The 20,188-nt window shown below is 34.1% G+C and overlaps 2 protein-coding genes across 2 annotated transcripts; both read right to left on the reverse strand.

Moving 5' to 3' along the window:
- Positions 1 to 5,980: 5,980 nt before the first annotated feature.
- LOC137818220 (clathrin light chain 2-like) lies at positions 5,981 to 8,368 on the reverse strand. Its single transcript, XM_068621510.1, has 3 exons — positions 7,556 to 8,368; positions 7,328 to 7,481; positions 5,981 to 6,617 (listed from the first exon to the last, which is right to left on the reverse strand). The coding sequence occupies exons 1-3, from the start codon at positions 7,879 to 7,881 to the stop codon at positions 6,252 to 6,254; spliced, it is 846 nt and encodes a 281-aa protein (XP_068477611.1). The 5' UTR covers positions 7,882 to 8,368; the 3' UTR covers positions 5,981 to 6,251.
- Positions 8,369 to 9,321: 953 nt separating this feature from the next.
- LOC137818963 (uncharacterized) lies at positions 9,322 to 12,673 on the reverse strand. The gene is made up of 5 exons (XM_068622632.1): positions 12,330 to 12,673; positions 11,304 to 11,352; positions 11,060 to 11,220; positions 10,321 to 10,974; positions 9,322 to 9,714 (listed from the first exon to the last, which is right to left on the reverse strand). Exons 1-5 carry the CDS (start codon positions 12,540 to 12,542, stop codon positions 9,505 to 9,507), a joined length of 1,287 nt encoding a protein of 428 aa, XP_068478733.1. The 5' UTR covers positions 12,543 to 12,673; the 3' UTR covers positions 9,322 to 9,504.
- Positions 12,674 to 20,188: the final 7,515 nt, after the last annotated feature.

A 20,188-nucleotide genomic window follows, 5' to 3' on the forward strand; every position in this document is an offset into this window, starting at 1 on the left:
AGACACAATGACGAATGTCTGGTTACCTAGGTGCAAACAACACATGAAAGTACTTGTGTGAATTTTTTCAGCGCAATACGGACCCAGAATACAATTTCGGAAAGTAGGGTGAAATTTCACAAGTTTTGGTAGAGGACACCCTTGGTTTGCACAAAATTTCTGAAAAATTCTCCCAAAATGGATTTTTCCTGAAATTTCACGTAAGAATCTCCACTGAATTTGGGACAAAACGCGACAAATTTCAGATCAAACGGATGAGTATTCGCCCACTAAAAAGATCAAACAGTTTCACACACAAGCGAACCTTCCTTTCAGCCGTGGCAGTGATGAATAAAAAATTTATTGCCGACCTTGTGGGACGAATCTGGGGCTCAAATCTCAGCCAAAACTCAGTAGACACAGTGACGAACGTCTGGTAAAAATTTCAGACCAGAATTCCCAGGGAGTAAGGCGTAGTAAGTCCAAGACCGAGAGTGAACAAAACTGGTTTTCCGAAATAAAACGTCCTGGCTTTTTCTCTCCGTATCTTCTTTTTGTGATTTGTTTATGGACGTGCCTCCTTCCCTTGGTGCAAGCAACACATGAAAGTACTCGTGTGAATATTTTCAGCGCAATACGGACCCAGAATACAATTTTGGAGAGTAGGGCGAAATTTCACAAGTTTTGGTAGAGGATAGCCTTGGTTTGCACAAAATTTCTGAAAAATTCTCCCGAAATGGATTTTTCCTGAAATTTCACGTAAGAATCTCCACTGAATTTGGGACAAAACGCGACAAATTTCAGGTCAAACGGATGAGTATTCGCCCACGAAAAAGATCATACAATTTCACACACAAGCGAACCTTACTTTCAGCCGTGGCAGTGATGAATAAAAAATTAATTGCCGCTCTTGTGGGACGAATCTGGGGCTCAAATCTCAGCCAAAACTCAGTAGACACAGTGACGAACGTCTGGTAAAAATTTCAGACCAGAATGCCCAGGGAGTAAGGCGTAGTAAGTCCAAGACCGAGAGTGAACAAAACTGGTTTTCCGAAAACAAAACGTCCTGGCTTTTCTCCCCCGTATCTTCTTTTTGTGATTTGTTTATGGACGTGCCTCCTTACCTTGGTGCAAGCAACACATGAAAGTACTCGTGTGAATATTTTCAGCGCAATACGGACCCAGAATACAATTTCGGAGAGTAGGGCGAAATTTCACAAGTTTTGGTAGAGGATAGCCTTGGTTTGCACAAAATTTCTGAAAAATTCTCCCGAAATGGATTTTTCCTGAAATTTCACGTAAGAATCTCCACTGAATTTGGGACAAAACGCGACAAATTTCAGGTCAAACGGATGAGTATTCGCCCACGAAAAAGATCATACAATTTCACACACAAGCGAACCTTACTTTCAGCCGTGGCAGTGATGAATAAAAAATTTATTGCCGCTCTTGTGGGACGAATCTGGGGCTCAAATCTCAGCCAAAACTCAGTAGACACAGTGACGAACGTCTGGTAAAAATTTCAGACCAGAATGCCCAGGGAGTAAGGCGTAGTAAGTCCAAGACCGAGAGTGAACAAAACTGGTTTTCCGAAAACAAAACGTCCTTGCTTTTCTCCCCCGTATCTTCTTTTTGTGATTTGTTTATGGACGTGCCTCCTTACCTTGGTGCAAGCAACACATGAAAGTACTCGTGTGAATATTTTAAGCGCAATACGGACCCAGAATACAATTTCGGAGAGTAGGGCGAAATTTCACAAGTTTTGGTAGAGGATAGCCTTGGTTTGCACAAAATTTCTGAAAAATTCTCCCGAAATGGATTTTTCCTGAAATTCCACGTAAGAAATCTCCACTGAATTTGGGACAAAACGCCACAAATTTCAGGTCAGACGGATGAGTAATCGCCCACGAAAAAGATCAAACAGTTTGACACACAAGCGAACCTTCCTTTCAGCCGTGGCCGTGATGAATAAAAAATTTATTGCCGATCTTGTGGGACGAATCTGGGGCTCAAATCTAATCCAAAACTCAGTAGACACAGTGACGAACGTCTGGTAAGAATTGCATACCAGAATGCCCAGGGAGTAAGGCGTAGTAAGTCCCAGACCGAGAGTGAACAAAACTGGTTTTCAGAAAACAAAACGTCCTGGCTTTTCTCCCCCATATCTTCTTTTTGTGATTTGTTTATGGACGTGCCTCCTTACCTGGGTGCAAACAACACATGAAAGTACTCGTGTGAATATTTTCAGCGCAATACGGACCCAAAATACAATTTCGGAGAGTAGGGCGAAATTTCACAAGTTTTGGTAGAGGATAGCCTTGGTTTGCACAAAATTTCTGAAAAATTCTCCCGAAATGGTTTGTTCCTGAAATTCCACGTAAGAATCTCCACTGAATTTGGGACAAAACGCGACAAATTTCAGGTCAAACGGATGAGTATTCGCCCACGAAAAAGATCATACAGTTTTCACACACAAGCGAACCTTCCTTTCAGCCGTGGCAGTGATGAATAAAAAATTTATTGCCGCTCTTGTGGGACGAATCTGGGGCTCAAATATCAGCCAAAACTCAGTAGACACAGTGACGAACGTCTGGTAAAAATTTCAGACCAGAATTCCCAGGGAGTAAGGCGTAGTAAGTCCAAGACCGAGAGTGAACAAAATTGGTTTTCCGAAAACAAAACGTCCTGGCTTTTCTCTCCGTATCTTCTTTTTGTGATTTTTTTATGGACGTGCCTCCTTCCCTTGGTGCAAGCAACACATGAAAGTACTCGTGTGAATATTTTCAGCGCAATACGGACCCAGAATACAATTTCGGAGAGTAGGGCGAAATTTCACAAGTTTTGGTAGAGGATAGCCTTGGTTTGCACAAAATTTCTGAAAAATTCTCCCGAAATGGATTTTTCCTGAAATTCCACGTAAGAATCTCCACTGAATTTGGGACAAAACGCGACAAATTTCAGGTCAAACGGATGAGTATTCGCCCACGAAAAAGATCATACAGTTTCACACACAAGCGAACTTTCCTTTCAGCCGTGGCAGTGATGAATAAAAAATTTATTGCCGCTCTTGTGGGACGAATCTGGGGCTCAAATCTCAGCCAAAACTCAGTAGACACAGTGACGAACGTCTGGTAAAAATTTCAGACCAGAATGCCCAGGGAGTAAGGCGTAGTAAGTCCAAGACCGAGAGTGAACAAAACTGGTTTTCCGAAAACAAAACGTCCTGGCTTTTCTCCCCCGTATCTTCTTTTTGTGATTTGTTTATGGACGTGCCTCCTTACCTTGGTGCAAGCAACACATGAAAGTACTCGTGTGAATATTTTCAGCGCAATACGGACCCAGAATACAATTTCAGAGAGTAGGGCGAAATTTCACAAGTTTTGGTAGAGGATAGCCTTGGTTTGCATAAAATTTCTGAAAAATTTTCCCGAAATGGATTTTTCCTGAAATTCCACGTAAGAATCTCCACTGAATTTGGGACAAAACGCCACAAATTTCAGGTGAAACGGATGAGTATTCGCCCACGAAAAAGATCAAACAGTTTGACACACAAGCGAACCTTCCTTTTAGCCGTGGCAGTGATGAATAAAAAATTTATTGCCAATCTTGTGGGACGAATCTGGGGCTTAAATCTAAGCCAAAACTCAGTAAACACAGTGACGAACGTCTGGTAAAAATTTCAGACCAGAATGCCCAGGGAGTAAGGCGTAGTAAGTCCCAGACCGAGAGTGAACAAAACTGGTTTTCCGAAAACAAAACATCTTGGCTTTTCTCCTCTGTATCTTCTTTTTGTTATTTGTTTATGGGCGTGCCTCCTTACCTGGGTGCAAACAACACATGAAAGTACTTCTGTGAATATTTTTTGAATTTTTCAATGCAGTATGGACCCAAAATGAAATTGCAAAAAGTAAGGCGAAATTTAACAAATTTTGGTAGAGGATAGCCTTGGTTTGCACAAATTTTCTGAAAAGTTCTCTCAAAATAATTTTTTGTTGAAATTTCACGTAAGAATCTCGACTGAATTTGGGACAAAACGCGCAAAATTTTAGGTCAAATGGATGAGTATTCACCTACGACAGAAATCAAACATTTTCACACACAAACGAACCTTCCTTTCAGCCCTGACAGTGATGAATAAAACATTTATTGCAAATCTTGTGGTTCGAATTTGGGGCTCAGATCTCAGCCAAAACTCAATACACACAATGAAAAATGACTGGTAAAAATTTTACACCAAAAGACCCAAGGAATAAGGTGTAATAAGTCCCAGACCGAGAGTGAACAAAACTAGGTTTCTAAAAACAACACATCCTGACTTTTCTTCCCTATATCTCCTTTTTGTGATTTTTTTATGGATGTGCCTCCTTAGCTGGGTGCAAACAACATATGAAAATACTTGTGTGAATATTTTTGGAATTTTTCAATGCAGTATGGACCCATAATGAAATTGCAGAAAGTAAGGCAAAATTTCACAAATTTTGGTAGAGAATAGCCTTGGTTTGCACAATTTTTCTAAAAAACTTTCCCGGAATAATTTTTTCCGAAAATTCCACGTAAGAATCTCGATAGAGACAAAACGGATGAGTATTCACCTAGGAAAAAAAACAGTTTCGCACACAAACGAATCTTCCTTTCAACCTTGACAGTGATGAATAAAACATTTATTGCAAATCTTGTGGGACGAATTTGGGTCTCAAATCTTAGCCAAAACTCAATACATACAATGACGAATGTATGGTAAAAATTTCACAACAAAAGACCTAAGTATAAGACATAGTAAGTCCCAAGTATTTATGAAAAGACTCTTAGATATAAATTTGCGTCTAATCGTATAAAAAAAACGTGTTTATCCCTTTAACATGTCTACCATTAAACTGTGGCTACATCCACATAACTATGGAAAACACACTCAGAAATTGCATAATAGTTTTGTCCATGAGGTTGTGATAACTCTCACATAAGTATAAAATATGTGTTTATAGAGAAAATGTCCTTCTAATTAATAGAAATTTAAGTTTTACCTTGATAAATAATTTATAAGAAAACAAACATTCTTTGATTGATATATGATGGAAATGCTTTACTAATACCTCTTATTTGACACCAAATGTTTTTAAGTAGAATTTCATCTTATTTTACTGAAGTGGAACACTTAAAGGTTTGTAAAACGAGTTGTGATCCCATAAAGAAAAATATCTTTCAATGAAATATGAGTGAGTAAAATGAGATTCACATGTGAATAACACTTCAACACTTCAATTAACAAAGAATAATAAGAGCATAAATTAATGTAGAAGAACAAATATAGTTTAAAGATAATCTCAATGATGGAAATGTTAATATACAAATTCTACAAACTCTCTTTTCTAGGATAAAGGATACTAGCAACCATAAAATAATCATCTTATAAAAAGAGTTGTTATGATTAATATTATTAAAAATAAATAAGAAGGTAACCAAGTGATTGAGCTTTATCTTTTGTATGGTTAACAACTTACTTAAAAGTAATTATATTATCAAATGACTCATTTACAAGTAAATTACCAGTGGCTCCATCAAGGAACTTATTTTTTATCACCAATGATTTTCAAGTGATTAAATCATATAATCTATTTTCAAATTATGACTCAATTATTACTTGAGTGATTGAGTAATACAATTCATTTTGGAGTAGTTGTTAGTCAATTTTTAATAGTTGTGTCATAATTTATTTGAGTTTTTACTCATTTTCGAATAATTATGACTCATTTAATATTGACTGTGTTATATAATTACTTTCTGAGTAAATTTTTTTAATATTTGTACCATATAATTTATTTTCATATTTTAATCCATTAGTAAGTATTTGTCATTCATTTTTATTTTATTTTTATGCAGGTATTTCTTATAATTCATTTTCAAATAATTGCATCAGGTTACTTCTACAAAAGCAGATAACTATGCATTATCATCAAGGTATTATCGTTTATACCCACAAAAATTAAAACTCGCCAAATAAAGATGCTAAAGAAAATTTGCTTTTGGATTAAAAGAAATGTGGTCCCAATCATCACAACATATCTGAAGACTGCAAAATTCATGGACAAAGCAATTCGTATTAACATGAATTCTAAGGAGAATATCCCAATATATACTAAGCAACCGAAACCAATGCAGGTAATTTTCTAGATAAATAATGCTAGAGCAGCACTAGACTAAGACGCTCACAGACTTAACCCATTACAAATTTGACACTAACTTTTCACATGCAGATTCAGCAAATAGCACCAACCTCAAGCTGCAGCAACAGCCTCAGGAGTTGCAACAGGCACAACCTTGGGTGGATTAGAACCTGTACTAGCTCCATCAGCAGGTCCAGTTTTCGGGTCCCTTTTGGTTTCTGAAGATGGTGGAGGTTTGGGCTTCATATGTGGAGGCAGATTATGCTTGAGCTTCAACAATATTTGGCGCATTCTTGAAAGATCAGTTGGCTTCCCTGGTTTTGGACCCTGGATCACAACAATGGAAGGCTTCTTCTCTTTGTCCTTTTTCCCTCTCTTCTCTATTGCAGGCACTTCATGTGGAATTAGTTCACCAATTGCCTTCCAATAGTTTTTGTCAGCTTCACCATGGAAGTTCTCCCGACCCGCCAAAAATAGCTGCGATAATACATGATTAATATATCAGCACACCAGCTTAGATGATCACAAAATAAATTTTCAAATATAGTTATTGCTTTATATAATGGTAAATTGGTATATATTGGTATATTAGGAAAAGAAGGAAAACACCAGATCAGCATGAAAAATGGTACTTAGACTTATCAGGTTTAATACATTATCAACTCTCTGAAATATATGCTTTACTACAAAAGATATTTGCATTTATATTCTCCTTGACTGAAGAACACAATAATATTCCTCATACATGGAACTATCACATATTTCTCATTATTAATAAACATTAAGTTGCTTATGCTATAATTTAACACAATCAATACATGTTTAAGAAAAAATCTTCTTCTTTTGACTTCAAAATCTTTTCCCTTCAGATTGCTCCTAGTTCAGTCTACACAGTCAAATTTCAACTTTCAAATTAATATGGACTAGCTTTGACATTTAATTCTTCCACTTGAATAATCCTTCGTGGCCCATTCTCTTAAATCAAGACTAAAACTTCTTCACTTCCCCTTGTCAAAAGTGTACGTTTTCTAATATTGATAGTGCAGAGCTAGGTGGCCTATTCAATTATCACAGTGGTTGTCCTTGAAATTTTCATAGGACTCAATCACAGAAGTGAACTTCAGCTTGATCGAATTTCCGAAGCAAAAATAAGCACCTATAGAACAAATATGCAGCACAAAATTTACCTTTTCTCTTTCCCTGTTAGAAGCCTTATTGTTCTCAACATTAACCTCACGCTTTCTGTAGAACTCAACTTTGTACTCTCCCGCTTCTTCTATTATCTGCGACCGCATCTCTTTCTCTTTCTTCTCCTTCTCCTCCAATTGAATCGCGTTCTTCCTGCATCATCATCGTCATTATCATAATCACAACCTGAAAAGCAAAGAAGTAAATAGTGAACTCAACGCTCCTACCTTCGCCACTCTCTCAAAGCAAACCCTTCCTCCACCGCCATATCTGTCGGAGGCGGCAAGATCGGGCCATCGGAATTTCCGAAACCTCCGTCAACACCATCTCTGTCAAGCTCCGGCGAGAACGTGACGAATCCCCCGGCAGCAGAGTAGATCGGCGTCGGAGACATAGTATCCGGCGCCGTCTGAGCAGAGAAGTCATCTCCATCGTTGGGTGACGCGCCACCAAAAATCGGAGACGAGCTGCCGTCGAAATTGGAGAACGAGTTGCCGGTGAACGCGCCGTCCTCATCGAGCGTCTGGCCGGAGCTCCCAAAAGATGATGACATGGCAATTTATCGGCGATGTTCTGGTTTCGGTATCCGGCGACGGCGAGGTGGCGTGAGGAATTAGAACACGGTGTTTTAAGTGTGGAGGAACTGAAGAGACGTTTTGACTTTCTGTTGGATGACAGGGTTAATTTGGAGTAAAAATAGTTGGAAAGAAATAAATAAGCGTTCTAGTAGTGACGTGTTGGAAGTATTGTGGAGCTGAAAACATAAAATAATATTTATACCACGTGTCCAAAATTTCAGTGTTTTCTTTGCATTGTATGGTTTTTCGTTCTTTTTCTTTTCAAATTTTGAAATTATTTCAATATTTATGGATGGAGTTTCTCTATAACTACTAAAACAAGAAAAATAAAAGAAATTGTAATTTTGTTCTTCACAAAACCGAAATTACTTTTGTAAGACCTCACACTCTAGAACTTCTACCTCTAAATACATTTTGGCTTTCACTATAATGCTTTTAGCACAATTTTCTTTGGTATGTCTTGAGCCATAATTACGAATGGAGGTGTATGTAAAGACACTCCAACAGTTTAAGTTACTTTTACAATAAATAGGGTTATGAAGACGTAATTAATGAATAGTTTATGTACTGAGATCACCGTATATTTATATTACTTTTATCATATCTTACAAATGTAACATTCTAGGTGAACTCGTATGTATTATAGGTTTTCATAATGATATAATTTCTACTTTCGCTTAATAGGTTTATTTTAGAGGATGATGATAATTAGGTTGTTAAATTGATATTGTTCTTAATAAATTTCATAAAGTGATCTCTCAAGCTTAGATTTTTCTCTTATGAGAAAGATTTCTTTAAGAGAATGAGGAGAAGATTAAAACAAGATGAAAGCATTTAAGTAATGTAATTTTCATTCTTTTAAAAGGTGAGTGTATAAGGGGTCTTATTTATAGATGCCCTGCTCTTCATATCCTAGGGAAGTAGCCCTTAAAAACAAGGAAAAATACAGTTGCAAAAGTAAGAAAATTCATAGCCCTTACATGCCAAACAAGCCCTTGCAAAATTGGCCTAAAATGAACTATTTTAGCGTGATTTGATAGTTTAATGACCTGACTAATTTAAATTTATTTACAAACTTTCATCAATATTATATTCAACTTCAATAAATATTAATGGTGGAATTCTTGCAGATTAATAAAAAAACTGTGTGGAGAGAATCTTAATCCAAAATTTACTCATCCCTGACACTGCTTCCAAACATGTCACAATATACACCTAAAGTTATGACTCCCTCTGTCGTACGCTGCCAACTTCACACAAATCACGACACACTATTTAAATTTACAAAGCACTTTTTATTTGTTTTGTATTGTCTATTCCCTTTTTATAGTCTTATTATAATTTCTTTACTAAAATCGCATTAAAATTAAGTTCAAATTATGATAAATGCATTGGTAAACTATTTCCACCAGTAATTAATTAATCAGATCTAAAAAACCTTCATATTTGATTTTAGTAATACTCCTACTAGCTAGTACTACACAGATCACAGAAGTGGCCAAAATTGAAAGAATACTACAATCTAAAGTGTATATGACAGCATTGTATACACACAACAATCATCATCACATGAACAATCATCATCACATCACATGACATCATGAGTCCCCATCCATCTTTGACCCTCCAAGGAATCCTAGTTCTGCTAGAAACTTCTTTACCCTTTCTTTGCCCCATTTTATGTGATTTTGCAAGGGAGTGCCATCATCGGCTTCATACTTTGGCCTCTCTTCTCTATCTGTATCTGTATCTGGGGACAAATCGTGTTCATCTAGCTCTGGCACATCAGTTTCTTGCTCCATACTCAACTGAACAATTACAGTTTAAGCATATGAAATGTAAGATTAAAGCGAACTGAACAATTGGAAACTTGTATTATAATATTGTGAATATAATCATAATCTTATGGAAATGCTAGAGGATATGCTTGATTAGTCTAGATCTAACCGGTTCAAGAATTCCATAGTCTGAATAAATTTGGTTATTATGGCTTTCTCTTTATTCAAACATCCAAAAACTCTTTCAAAGAGAATAGCTTGGCTCTTCCATTTTTACCATATATTGTGAGAACACTCTGTCAATTGTTAAGATTGCTTTAATTAATGATGATAATTAAATGGAAAACATTATTTGGCCATAAATGCATTCATTGTGTATATGAGAAAGAAGAAAGAAGCTGATGCCCCATGGTGAAGGATAGAATTCACTTTATTGATAAAAGATTGATGATGATACAAAAAGAATAGGACAATTCCGTTTATTATCTAATCACATATCCACAAGGACTACAATTCCCAAGCTCCAAACTACTTGTTCTTCAAAAGAAACAGAATCATGCAATCCTCTGCCAAAGGTAGTTGTGGACAACTAAAGTACGGAAAAGTTTAAGGTAATCACACTCATCAAGCATTTACCTCGGGAGGATTCTGATCCTCATCACTTTCAGAAGCTTCAACTGAAATGTCCATGCTAGTCTTTTCTTCAACTTCACCTTGGCTTGCCTCGTTAGTTGGCTCAGTTGGTGGTTGCATTAAGCCAGGTACAAGAACAAGACCATTTTGAAAATCAAGTAAGCTGCTTTCCTGATTCTTGAGTGATTCAGCACTTCCATTGTTTCCAAGATCATGTACTGTACTGTTAGCTGATTCTTCACTCCCTTGACGAATCTTCTTTTCATTCCATTTTCTTCTTATATGCCTTATGACATCCTCGGAGGAAATTATATTCTCTGCAACAATAACCAAAGGACCATTCCAGGAAGAACTACTATTATTAGTGACTGGTTCAGCAAATGGTGTCTCTTGACTTTGGGTAGCTTTAACAGCCTTTATTTCAGATGCATTGGAATCCACTTCTGAGTCAATTTGGGGTTCCTTATCTGGTTCAGCAAGGGGAGCATCCTCTGATATTTTCTGAAGATCTGCATTCTCCCAATCTTCAGAAACAGTTATTCTCTCCATAGTTTCACAAATGTGGATGAATCTATCTGGTCCTGGCTGCCAAAAATTATCACCTTCTTTTCCTTTCAATATGAACTTGTACTGGATTGAGTTTCCAACAGGTATATCCTGATTACACAAGGGAAAGCATAAACAACATTTCTTGAGTTCTCTTTCAGAAAATATTTTCAAATTTTGATCAGATTTTACTCACCATCTCAACACTCCATACATCTCCTTCAGACCATGTCATCGGTAATGCTTCTAAAGGATTCCATGAACCAAACATAGGATCACCTCCAACTAAAAGAAACTGTTCTCCGAAGTCACAATTCTTTTGAAACTTAAATGTTACATGAACAAACTTCGATTCATCTGCAAGCAAAACAAATTACAATGTTTGGATTTTGAATTCCACAGGATATAGTACACAAATCTAAAAGGCCATTAGAACGTACTTGTTTGTTCAGTTTTTTCAGCTTCAGGTTCTGCATTTTCCGAGTCCACCTGCAACATTTCATCCAGGTCAAGACAGTCTAATAAAATATGTTCTCAATTTATTTAATGTATGTCCAACAACCAGACAACATTTCTTAACAAATTTCCCCACATAAAGAAGCCTAAAGTTTGGAAACAAAATTAGATGCAGTTCTTTTGATATTATTAGTATTGTTCTCTAATTGGAATTGTAGTTTTGGCTTGGTAATCTTATGGTAATTTTTAACGGAAACGTTTATTACCCTTCAAATCGGATAGGAAATTGTACTAAAAGTACCTAAGAAACTACTTGTTCTTAGTTTGGCTCATATGCTCTTTGAATTACATTCATTCACGGGAAAAAAAAAATCTACACACAGTAAAGAGGCTTCACCAGTAACAACAGAGAAATAGAGAAAACTTTAAACGGGAACTAATCAGAAAAGAATCTTCATTCATGCACAGGTACAAAGACAGTGAATCTTTAAAAACTAAATGCAATTAAAGCAAAAGGTGGGTTAGGTGGGAAATGGTAAAGAAAATAGGAAACAAACAGAATCGATGTTGAAGCGTCAAACATTGCAATAAACAATCATTCCTAAAAAAAAGGCACAAAAAAAAGTGACAATGGAAGCAGAACCAAGAAGTATAGAAGTAAAAAAGAAATGGTCAGCAGCAAGTTTTGGATCTGCACATACTCATAGAAAAGGAAGAATACTTAAAGATTATAAAAAGAAACCAAAAGGTGGGATAAAACTAGACAAACTCAACCTTTTAGTTTGTGAACTACATGTTAAAGAATATTCAAGAAAAGAAAACAGCAAGAAAAGAAAAAGAAGCAAGAAAGGAGAAAGAAGCAAGAAAAGAAAAAGAAGCATATTTTGGGGAACCCAATAGAATCTCCCCCACCCCAAAGGAACCATGTTCCCAAAAAACAAGAGCCATGAACACGATAACTCAAAGAAAGAAAACCAAAGCTGCAAAGGAATCACAGAAGGAAAAAAGACCTGGTCTTTCGATGGCACTGCATGAACTGGAAAAATAGCCTTGACCGGAACAAGTTTGAGGAGGCATGCGTTGCAACCCTTGTTGCCGTTCCTCGAACGCGGAGAGAAGAAGAATTCGGGTCTATCAGAAACCCGAATGGCAACTCTGGGAGAGAAAGATCCTAGAGAGTGGAGGATGGACTCAGAACAAGAACTGGTGAGAGACTTCATCATGACTTGAAGAGTAGTGAACTTTGGTGTGCCACGCAACACAAGAGAACGAGTTCTTTGATCGCTTTTGGTGGAAAGAGGCTGAAAATCCAGAATCTATCTAATGCTGGCGGTGAGTGTGAGTTCGTGAGAGAGGGGTGGGGTCCTTTTATACAGTGGTGGGGTTCAAAACTAACTTTCATTTCTCTTTAGTTTGTTATTTTTATTTTACAGTGCTTCTGAATCATGCATGCAAGAAAACAAAAAGAAAATGGATCCACGTGTACGCCTCAGGTGCAAAGGAAGTACCCTCCCTGGTAATTTTCCTTCACGTTTTTTTTTTACAGTTTATTAGTTCTGTTTAAAAAAAAAGTAATGTGATCTTTTTTCTTCTTTTAAAAGATAAAAGATAAGTACCAGAATGAAAATGAAAAATAAGTTTAAATATGCTTTATCTTTTTAATTTCGGATAAGATTGACGTTCTTTTCTCTTTAAATCTAAAATTAATTATTTTAATGGCTGTGATTTAAATAAAATTGTGTAGTCTCTATGTTTAATGGTCTTTTACTTTGAGGGAAGAATAAAGATAGTGTAACTACCTGCAAGAAATATGAAGACACGCAATATAAAATCAAATCAAATTAAATTAAGTATATCACAATATAATTTAGATATTTATATAATAATAAATGATGAAATTATATATTTCACAATCAAATATATTTTTTATTTATTTTGAATATTTATTGAGTACCTCAGTTTAAATTAAAAAAAATTATATGAATATATATCAATTAAAAATAGAGTACTCACTTATATATTTATAATTTTCTATATAACCGAGTTGAGCATCTTGTCATCTGTGACGAACTTGATAATCTCCTATTTAACATAATTTAATTAAAAAGATGAACTATATAATTTAAATATTTATATAATAATAATTGATGAAATCATATATTTCATAATCAAATGTATTTTTGATTTATTTTAAATAAATCTCACTGTAAATCAAAATAGTTGTATGAATATATCAATCAAACATGGAATACTTAATTATATTCTTATAACTTATATACTTTTACTGACTTGAACATCTTGTCGTCTTTGGCAAATTTGACAATCTTATATTGGAGTCATAACTTGGTTTGCAAGACAGACCACCTTCATCCACGTTGAGATGATAATATTTTTTTTTGCTAAGAACATTTAATGTAAGTCATGGATTGGGTAAAACTTTTCCTAGAGCACTAGTTGTATAGTATTAACTAAAAGCAAAATTGTCACCTCTTCATCAACTATCCTTGAGAATAATCCACTAGCGAACACAACCTTGACGCTACAGATTGAGGTTCTTCTTCCAAAAAATGAGGAAAAACTTCAGAATGTTATAGATGGAATGCAGAGCAAGTTTGATAAGCACTTGGAGTTTTTGAAGGAGCAACATCGGGTCGAACTAAGTCCAAATCGGAACGAGTTATAGGTTATACATGAGAAACTCACCATGCAAGAACAAGATCGAAAAATTCATTGATTCGAACAGAATGCACAAGATTGAGTCTAATAGGTTGCAGAGTCTCAACTGATCCCTACCTCTTAGGATGCACACCTTAGGACTCTTGACACCCTCCACACACCTATAGAGGCACGAACACAATTGCAGCTCAGATAGACGATGCCAACCTAATGATTCTATGTAGAGGCCCTCTTTAAATGGGAATTGGAGGATATGATCAATAATAAATTTTCAAGGAGATTCCAACTCCTTTGTTCAATGAGGCGATGAAAGCAAATCTTGCAAGCCTCCATCTCTTCACACCAGAGAGTATCTTCTTGACGCCTTTCTCCTTTACGGTTTCCTTCCTTTGGTTCCTCCTAATGATCTCAATCATCTAGGGTTATGCCTCATGCCTTGTATTTAACCTTATTGGGCTTGGGCTAAGTGACATCTTTATTCATAATATATTTATATGTTTTATCTCTTCTTAAATTCCTGAAATTAACATAAAGATGGGAATAAATCATTCTTATTCATCCCATAATCCAAAAATATATAAAAAGGTTAAAATTCCTAAATTAGAGGTTGAATTATAATTATTTTATCACTTAAAGTCTATAAATGCCTATCTTTTTTTTATGAAATATTACTGAATTATGACACTTATTGTGAACCTGGAGAGGTCATAATGCTTCTCTTCCCTCTAACAACTTCATTTCAAGCCTAAGAACTTTGTGCTTGAAGGGTTTAGGGTTTGAGCCCTAAGAACTCTGTGCTTGAAGGGTCTTCAAGTGCTCATAGTAGTTTTCCTACACATTCATTAAGAGATTGATATTTTAGGAAATTACATTAAAAATATAAATAAATTTTAAAAAATTTAGAGCAATAACTTACATAAGTTTCATGAACATGAGTATCAACCCAAGCACCCTTCTTGTGTGTGAGTGGCCATAAAGAGTTCATCAAATTTAGGAGGACAACGATATTTACACTCCTAATAATGATGTACAATTAGAGACACTATATATTGTAAAAGTAAAATGAATTACATGTAAGAAAGTGACGAGTACTTACCAGGGTCACTGCAATATTTGAATGTGATTTCCAACCTATGTAGAAGACTTGAAGAACCTGTTGCTATGTTTGTGTGTGTCGTTTAGTAGTTTTTTACTTGTTAATTCACACCTCATATTGATCCAAACTCACTTACCTCTTTATCTCTTTTAAAATAAATGTTTTCTAAAAAGCTGAGAAATTTTATTATGTTGTTTTTCAAATCAACCCGTTGAAAAAGTTGTTACTCAAAGGTAATGTGGCTAAAGCAAGGTTTTCAACATATTGAATTGTTGAAACAACTAGTTTTTTTACACTTACTGGTTTTCAAAAGGTTTTGAAAAAGCTTTTCTTTATTTTGTCGTTTCTGTCAAACTGAAACAACCAGTTATTTTGATAAAACAAAAAGTTGTTTTATTTGAAATCCTTAAGAGAAAAATAATTTCAATCAGTTGTTTTGTGAAACAATCTATTGTTTTTCTAACATAATTTTGTTAAGAGTTCCAAACTGTTTTTAAATGTTTCCAACTGATTTTGATTTACAATCTAACAGTTTTTACCACTTCATTGAATCTATATAAAGACTATTTTATGATCTTTTTAAGAACCTAAGAAAGAAAGTTTGCTAAAAACATTTTCAAGAGAATCAAAAGCTTTTGGATCATCACTTGTGTGTGAAATATGAAGTGGGTTGTTTATACTTACGTACTACTTCTTTGTAAAGCCCAGGTGTATTCAATTTCCTTCTTTTGAATACTGTAAATCTATGTAAATCAGTTTCAGAAAGGGTTTATGGAAACTAAGGTGTTGCCAAGGAGTGTTGTGTGTTCTTGAGGGGTTTAAGATCAACATTTTTGGTGTGGTTTTGGCTAAGAAGTGTTGTGTGTTCTTGAGGGTTTCAAGATCAACATTCTTAGTGTGTTTTATAATCTAGTTTTGATTGCATAGTGAATTATCAGTGTGGTTAGTTGAGGACTGGATGCAACTCTTGGTTAAGAGTGAACCAGTATAAATATCTTTGTGTGAATCTCTATTATCTTATACACTGATTTAATATTTGTTCTTTGTTTGCTAGTATAAACAACATGTTGTTTCGAGAAAACAACTGATTGATTTTTTATAAAGAACTACAAAACTGAAATTTTATCCAGTTGAACAGAAAACCAATTGGTTGATTTTTCAGAACTTTTCACTCTACTTCCAATCTTTGCGAAAATTTTGTGAAAACAATTCACCTCTCTCTTGTTTTGGCCACACATTCTAACACAAAGCACTACAAAACATCATGTAAATGGTGACAATTATTGTCAAAATTGGAGGCCTTAAACAAAAAGGGGGTGAATTGTTTTTGAAAGACTTTCGCTAGCATTGAATGTAGAGTGAAAAGCTATGAATAATCAATCAATTTAAAAAACTTTTCAACCAATAGAAAAATGTTTTAAGTTTGATTCCAGAAAATAAATCAGTTGTTTTCACGAAACAACTGATTGTTTATACCAGTAGATTTGAAAAACAATGTTAAAACAGTTTAATGAGTGTAGAGATAGAGAGATTCACACAAGATGTTTATACTGGTTCACTCTTAACCAAGAGCTAAATCTAGTCCTCAACTAACCACTGAAAATTCACTATGTAATCAAACCTAGATTACAAAACACACATCAAAAGTGATGATCTTGAACCCCTTAAGAACACACACCAATTTTGGAAAACCATATAGTTCCCAGAAACTCTTTCTGAAACTACACCACACCATAACACACAAAAATACAATGTTCAAGGAAGAAGGGAATATAATACACTTGGATAAATCAAAGTTTAAAGTTAAGAAGTACAAAACCCAATCCTTTTCTACACTTGAGAAGATCTAAAAGCTCTTTGAAATCTTGAAAACTATTTTTGATTAATCTCTCTTTCTTAGTTTGTCATAGGAGCGTAAAACAACCTTTTTATACTTCAATCAAATGGATAAAGCAGTTAAATCAAAAACCAGAAGTTGTTGGAAACATTTAAAACAGATTGGAACCACTTAACAAAATTCTGTTAAGGTTTTCAGAAAAAACAACCAGTTGATTTTTTGAAACAACCAGTTGAATCTGTTTGACAACAAATCCAAAACAAAGCTAGGCTTTTCCAAGCCATTTTAAAAACCACTAAGTGTCAAACAACCAGTTGATTCGACAATTCAACAGGTTAAAGTTTCACACCCTTTTAGAAAAAACATCTTTTAAAAAAGATTAAGATTTAATTAACCTTGGATCATCTTAAAGAGTGAATTAACATTTCAAAGACTACTAGACAACACACACACAACCAACAGCAAGTTCTTCAAGCTTTCCACTTGGATTTGGAGACATTAAAGCACTTTGGTCAACAATCTCCCCCTATTGACAAATCACTAGTTTGCTTTTGTTGTAGTGTTTAATTTGATAGATCCTACAAAACTGAATTTGTGCATATACAAATCATACATAGCAGCAGGATAAACCAAATTTAAAAAAACATACACAAATATGCACATGTGTATGCAGAAAACCAGAAAAACAATGCCAAAACCAGTGAGTGGCAATAGAACTAGGCAGCAAAATCAATGGTGTATCAAAGCATGATAACAGTAGTTCTAAACAAATTTAAACACACCATATGGAGTAGCAGAATCACAACACATAAACTGTTAGAATTAGAGGCCTTAAACAAGAGGGAGGTGAATTGTTTTTGAAATATTTTCGCAAGTATTGAAGGTATAGTGGAAAGCTATGAAGAATTAATCAATTGAAAATCTGTTTAGCCAAATAGAAAACTGCTTTTAGTTTGATTCCAGAAAATTAACCAATTGTTTTCACGAAACAACCGGTTATTTATACCAGTAGATTTAATGAGTGTAGGGATAGAGAGATTCACACAAGATGTTTATACTGGTCCAATCTTAACTAAGAGCTACATCTAGTCCTCAGCTAACCACTAAGAATTCACTATGTAATCAAACCTAGATTACAAACCACAAATCAAAAGTGATGATCTTGAACCCTTCAAGAATACACACCACTTTTAGCAAACCACACAGTTTAGAAACACCTTCTGAAACTGCACCACACCAGAACACACAGAAATACAATGTTAAAGGAAGAAGGGAATAGAATACACATGGGTAAATCAAAGCTTAAAGTTCATAATTACAAGACCCAATCCTAGGCTATTTCACACTTGAGATGATCCAAAAGCTCTTTGAAATATTGAAAACTGTTTTTTGATTAATCTCACTTTCTTAGTTAATGCATAGGAGCGTAAAACAACCTTTTTATACTCCAATCAAGTGATTAAATTTTTGGAAATAAGCATCCACGTCCAGTCAAAAGATTATCATATGGAGCTTGACATACCTTTCCTTTCAAGAAATCTACAACAAAGTGAAGCGGTATGAATCATGCTTCCTCTAGTGGGACTTCACCTGTTGAAGCGAAGATGAAGCAGATGGCAATTGAGCTTACAACTGCAAGGTGCTAAATGCATACTCTTCTAGCCAACATTGCTTATAGACCAGACATGCTGGAACATTTTTGGTACAGGCATATATTAACGAGGTATAAATTAGTATACTTATAATTTTATTATAATATTATTTTCATTTATTTTTAAAAAAATTAAAATTAACTTTAAATATATTTTTATTTATTTCAGGCACATTATGTTGAAAGTGGTGTTTCATCACCAAACCAAAATATTATAGGATATAGAGGAGGCAACAAAACAAATTAGAACGTGTCTTATAATGTGTACATATGGAACAATTGATATTTTGACAATTTAAAATTATCATTTTGATTCACTTATAGTTTCAAATACTTTAACATAATATATCAACTTTGATCACTCAATGAATTAATGAAGCCATCTTTTAATTACAAATTTGTGTTTATATTATTCAATTATTAGTATTTATCAAGTTAAATTATATTATGAAATTAATTTTTGTTATGAAGTTTAATTATGTTATGAATATGAAGTTTTAATTATAATATGAAGTTTAATTATATTATAAAATCAAAATTCCATAAAATATTAAATATTACTAAATTAAAATAAAATATTTAATATTCGAATTACGACAGTTGTAACTAATATAAAATCATTCATCATTTAATATATAAGCATATACATTGGCACTTATAACCATCATTATTTAGGCTGAAATTATTTTATCCTATTAAAAAATTACGACATTTATAATTTAGATAAATTACACACTTAAAATTGTCACTTTATACAAGGTATTATATGACGTGTGCTATAATGGTTCGCAATAGACTGTCACATTATACTTTGTGGTGGTCAGATCCGTGACGGTAGGTGGAACCATCGCACACGTATAAACACCACTTTATACAAAAGTAATCGTCACTGGGTTGGTCTTTAATAGTGTCCACATTTTTCGTCACTAATTTTAGTTCACTATTCAATAGTTTCCTAATCATGTTTCTTATTTCTAAATACACCCATTACATTTTTACATTAAAAACAGTCCATTTGCAAAATTACATTTTTTTTTCAATTCTATACATACCCAAAATATTTTGTATTTCATTTTAATAATATTATAAATTTTGTCAAATTTTCTTTCTTCACTCATTTCTACTTACTTTTAAATGCATATTATTTTCTTCACTCAATTATTATTTTCCTATTTTTTTCATTTCTTTCTTAACATTTTCAAGTATTTCCTTTAAATAATTTTAATATTAAAATTTCTTATTTAACTATATTATAAATTAATGCTACCTCAATTCACTTTTAACACTTTAACTACCTAAATAAGTTACATTTGATTAACTTAACTTTATCAACAATAAAAAATTAAATTTCATCTTCTAAACAAATTATTTAAAAAAATAATAATTTAATATTATAAATTCAAAAAATTTAAAACAATTTAAAAAGTAGATATAAATATATCTAGGACACACAAAAAAAAAACATTTAGGTACATTTGCAAAATAATTCTTAGTGAGTAATAGTGAGACAAAAGTGTATTGAAATAACTAGCCAAATATGTGTCGAAATATAACCTTAATGTTTGGTCTGTTACCTTGAATAAAATAGCATAAATATACTGGATGGGCA

The sequence above is a fragment of the Phaseolus vulgaris genome, chromosome 10, assembly GCF_000499845.2.
Source record: "Phaseolus vulgaris cultivar G19833 chromosome 10, P. vulgaris v2.0, whole genome shotgun sequence".
In the NCBI taxonomy this organism is placed as follows: domain Eukaryota; kingdom Viridiplantae; phylum Streptophyta; class Magnoliopsida; order Fabales; family Fabaceae; genus Phaseolus; species Phaseolus vulgaris.

Coding starts and splice junctions, on each gene's coding strand:
- LOC137818963 (XM_068622632.1), bottom strand. CDS start 12,542: ATGATGAAGTCTCTCACCAGTTCTTGTTCTGAGTCCATCCTCCACTCT. Junction 10,975..11,059: donor ATGTATGGAGTGTTGAGATG/GTGAGTAAAATC, acceptor TTGTGTAATCAG/GATATACCTGTTGGAAACTC. Junction 9,715..10,320: donor AGGATCAGAATCCTCCCGAG/GTAAATGCTTGA, acceptor GTAATTGTTCAG/TTGAGTATGGAGCAAGAAAC.
- LOC137818220 (XM_068621510.1), bottom strand. CDS start 7,881: ATGTCATCATCTTTTGGGAGCTCCGGCCAGACGCTCGATGAGGACGGC. Junction 7,482..7,555: donor GCTTTGAGAGAGTGGCGAAG/GTAGGAGCGTTG, acceptor ATGATGATGCAG/GAAGAACGCGATTCAATTGG. Junction 6,618..7,327: donor CTAACAGGGAAAGAGAAAAG/GTAAATTTTGTG, acceptor GTATTATCGCAG/CTATTTTTGGCGGGTCGGGA.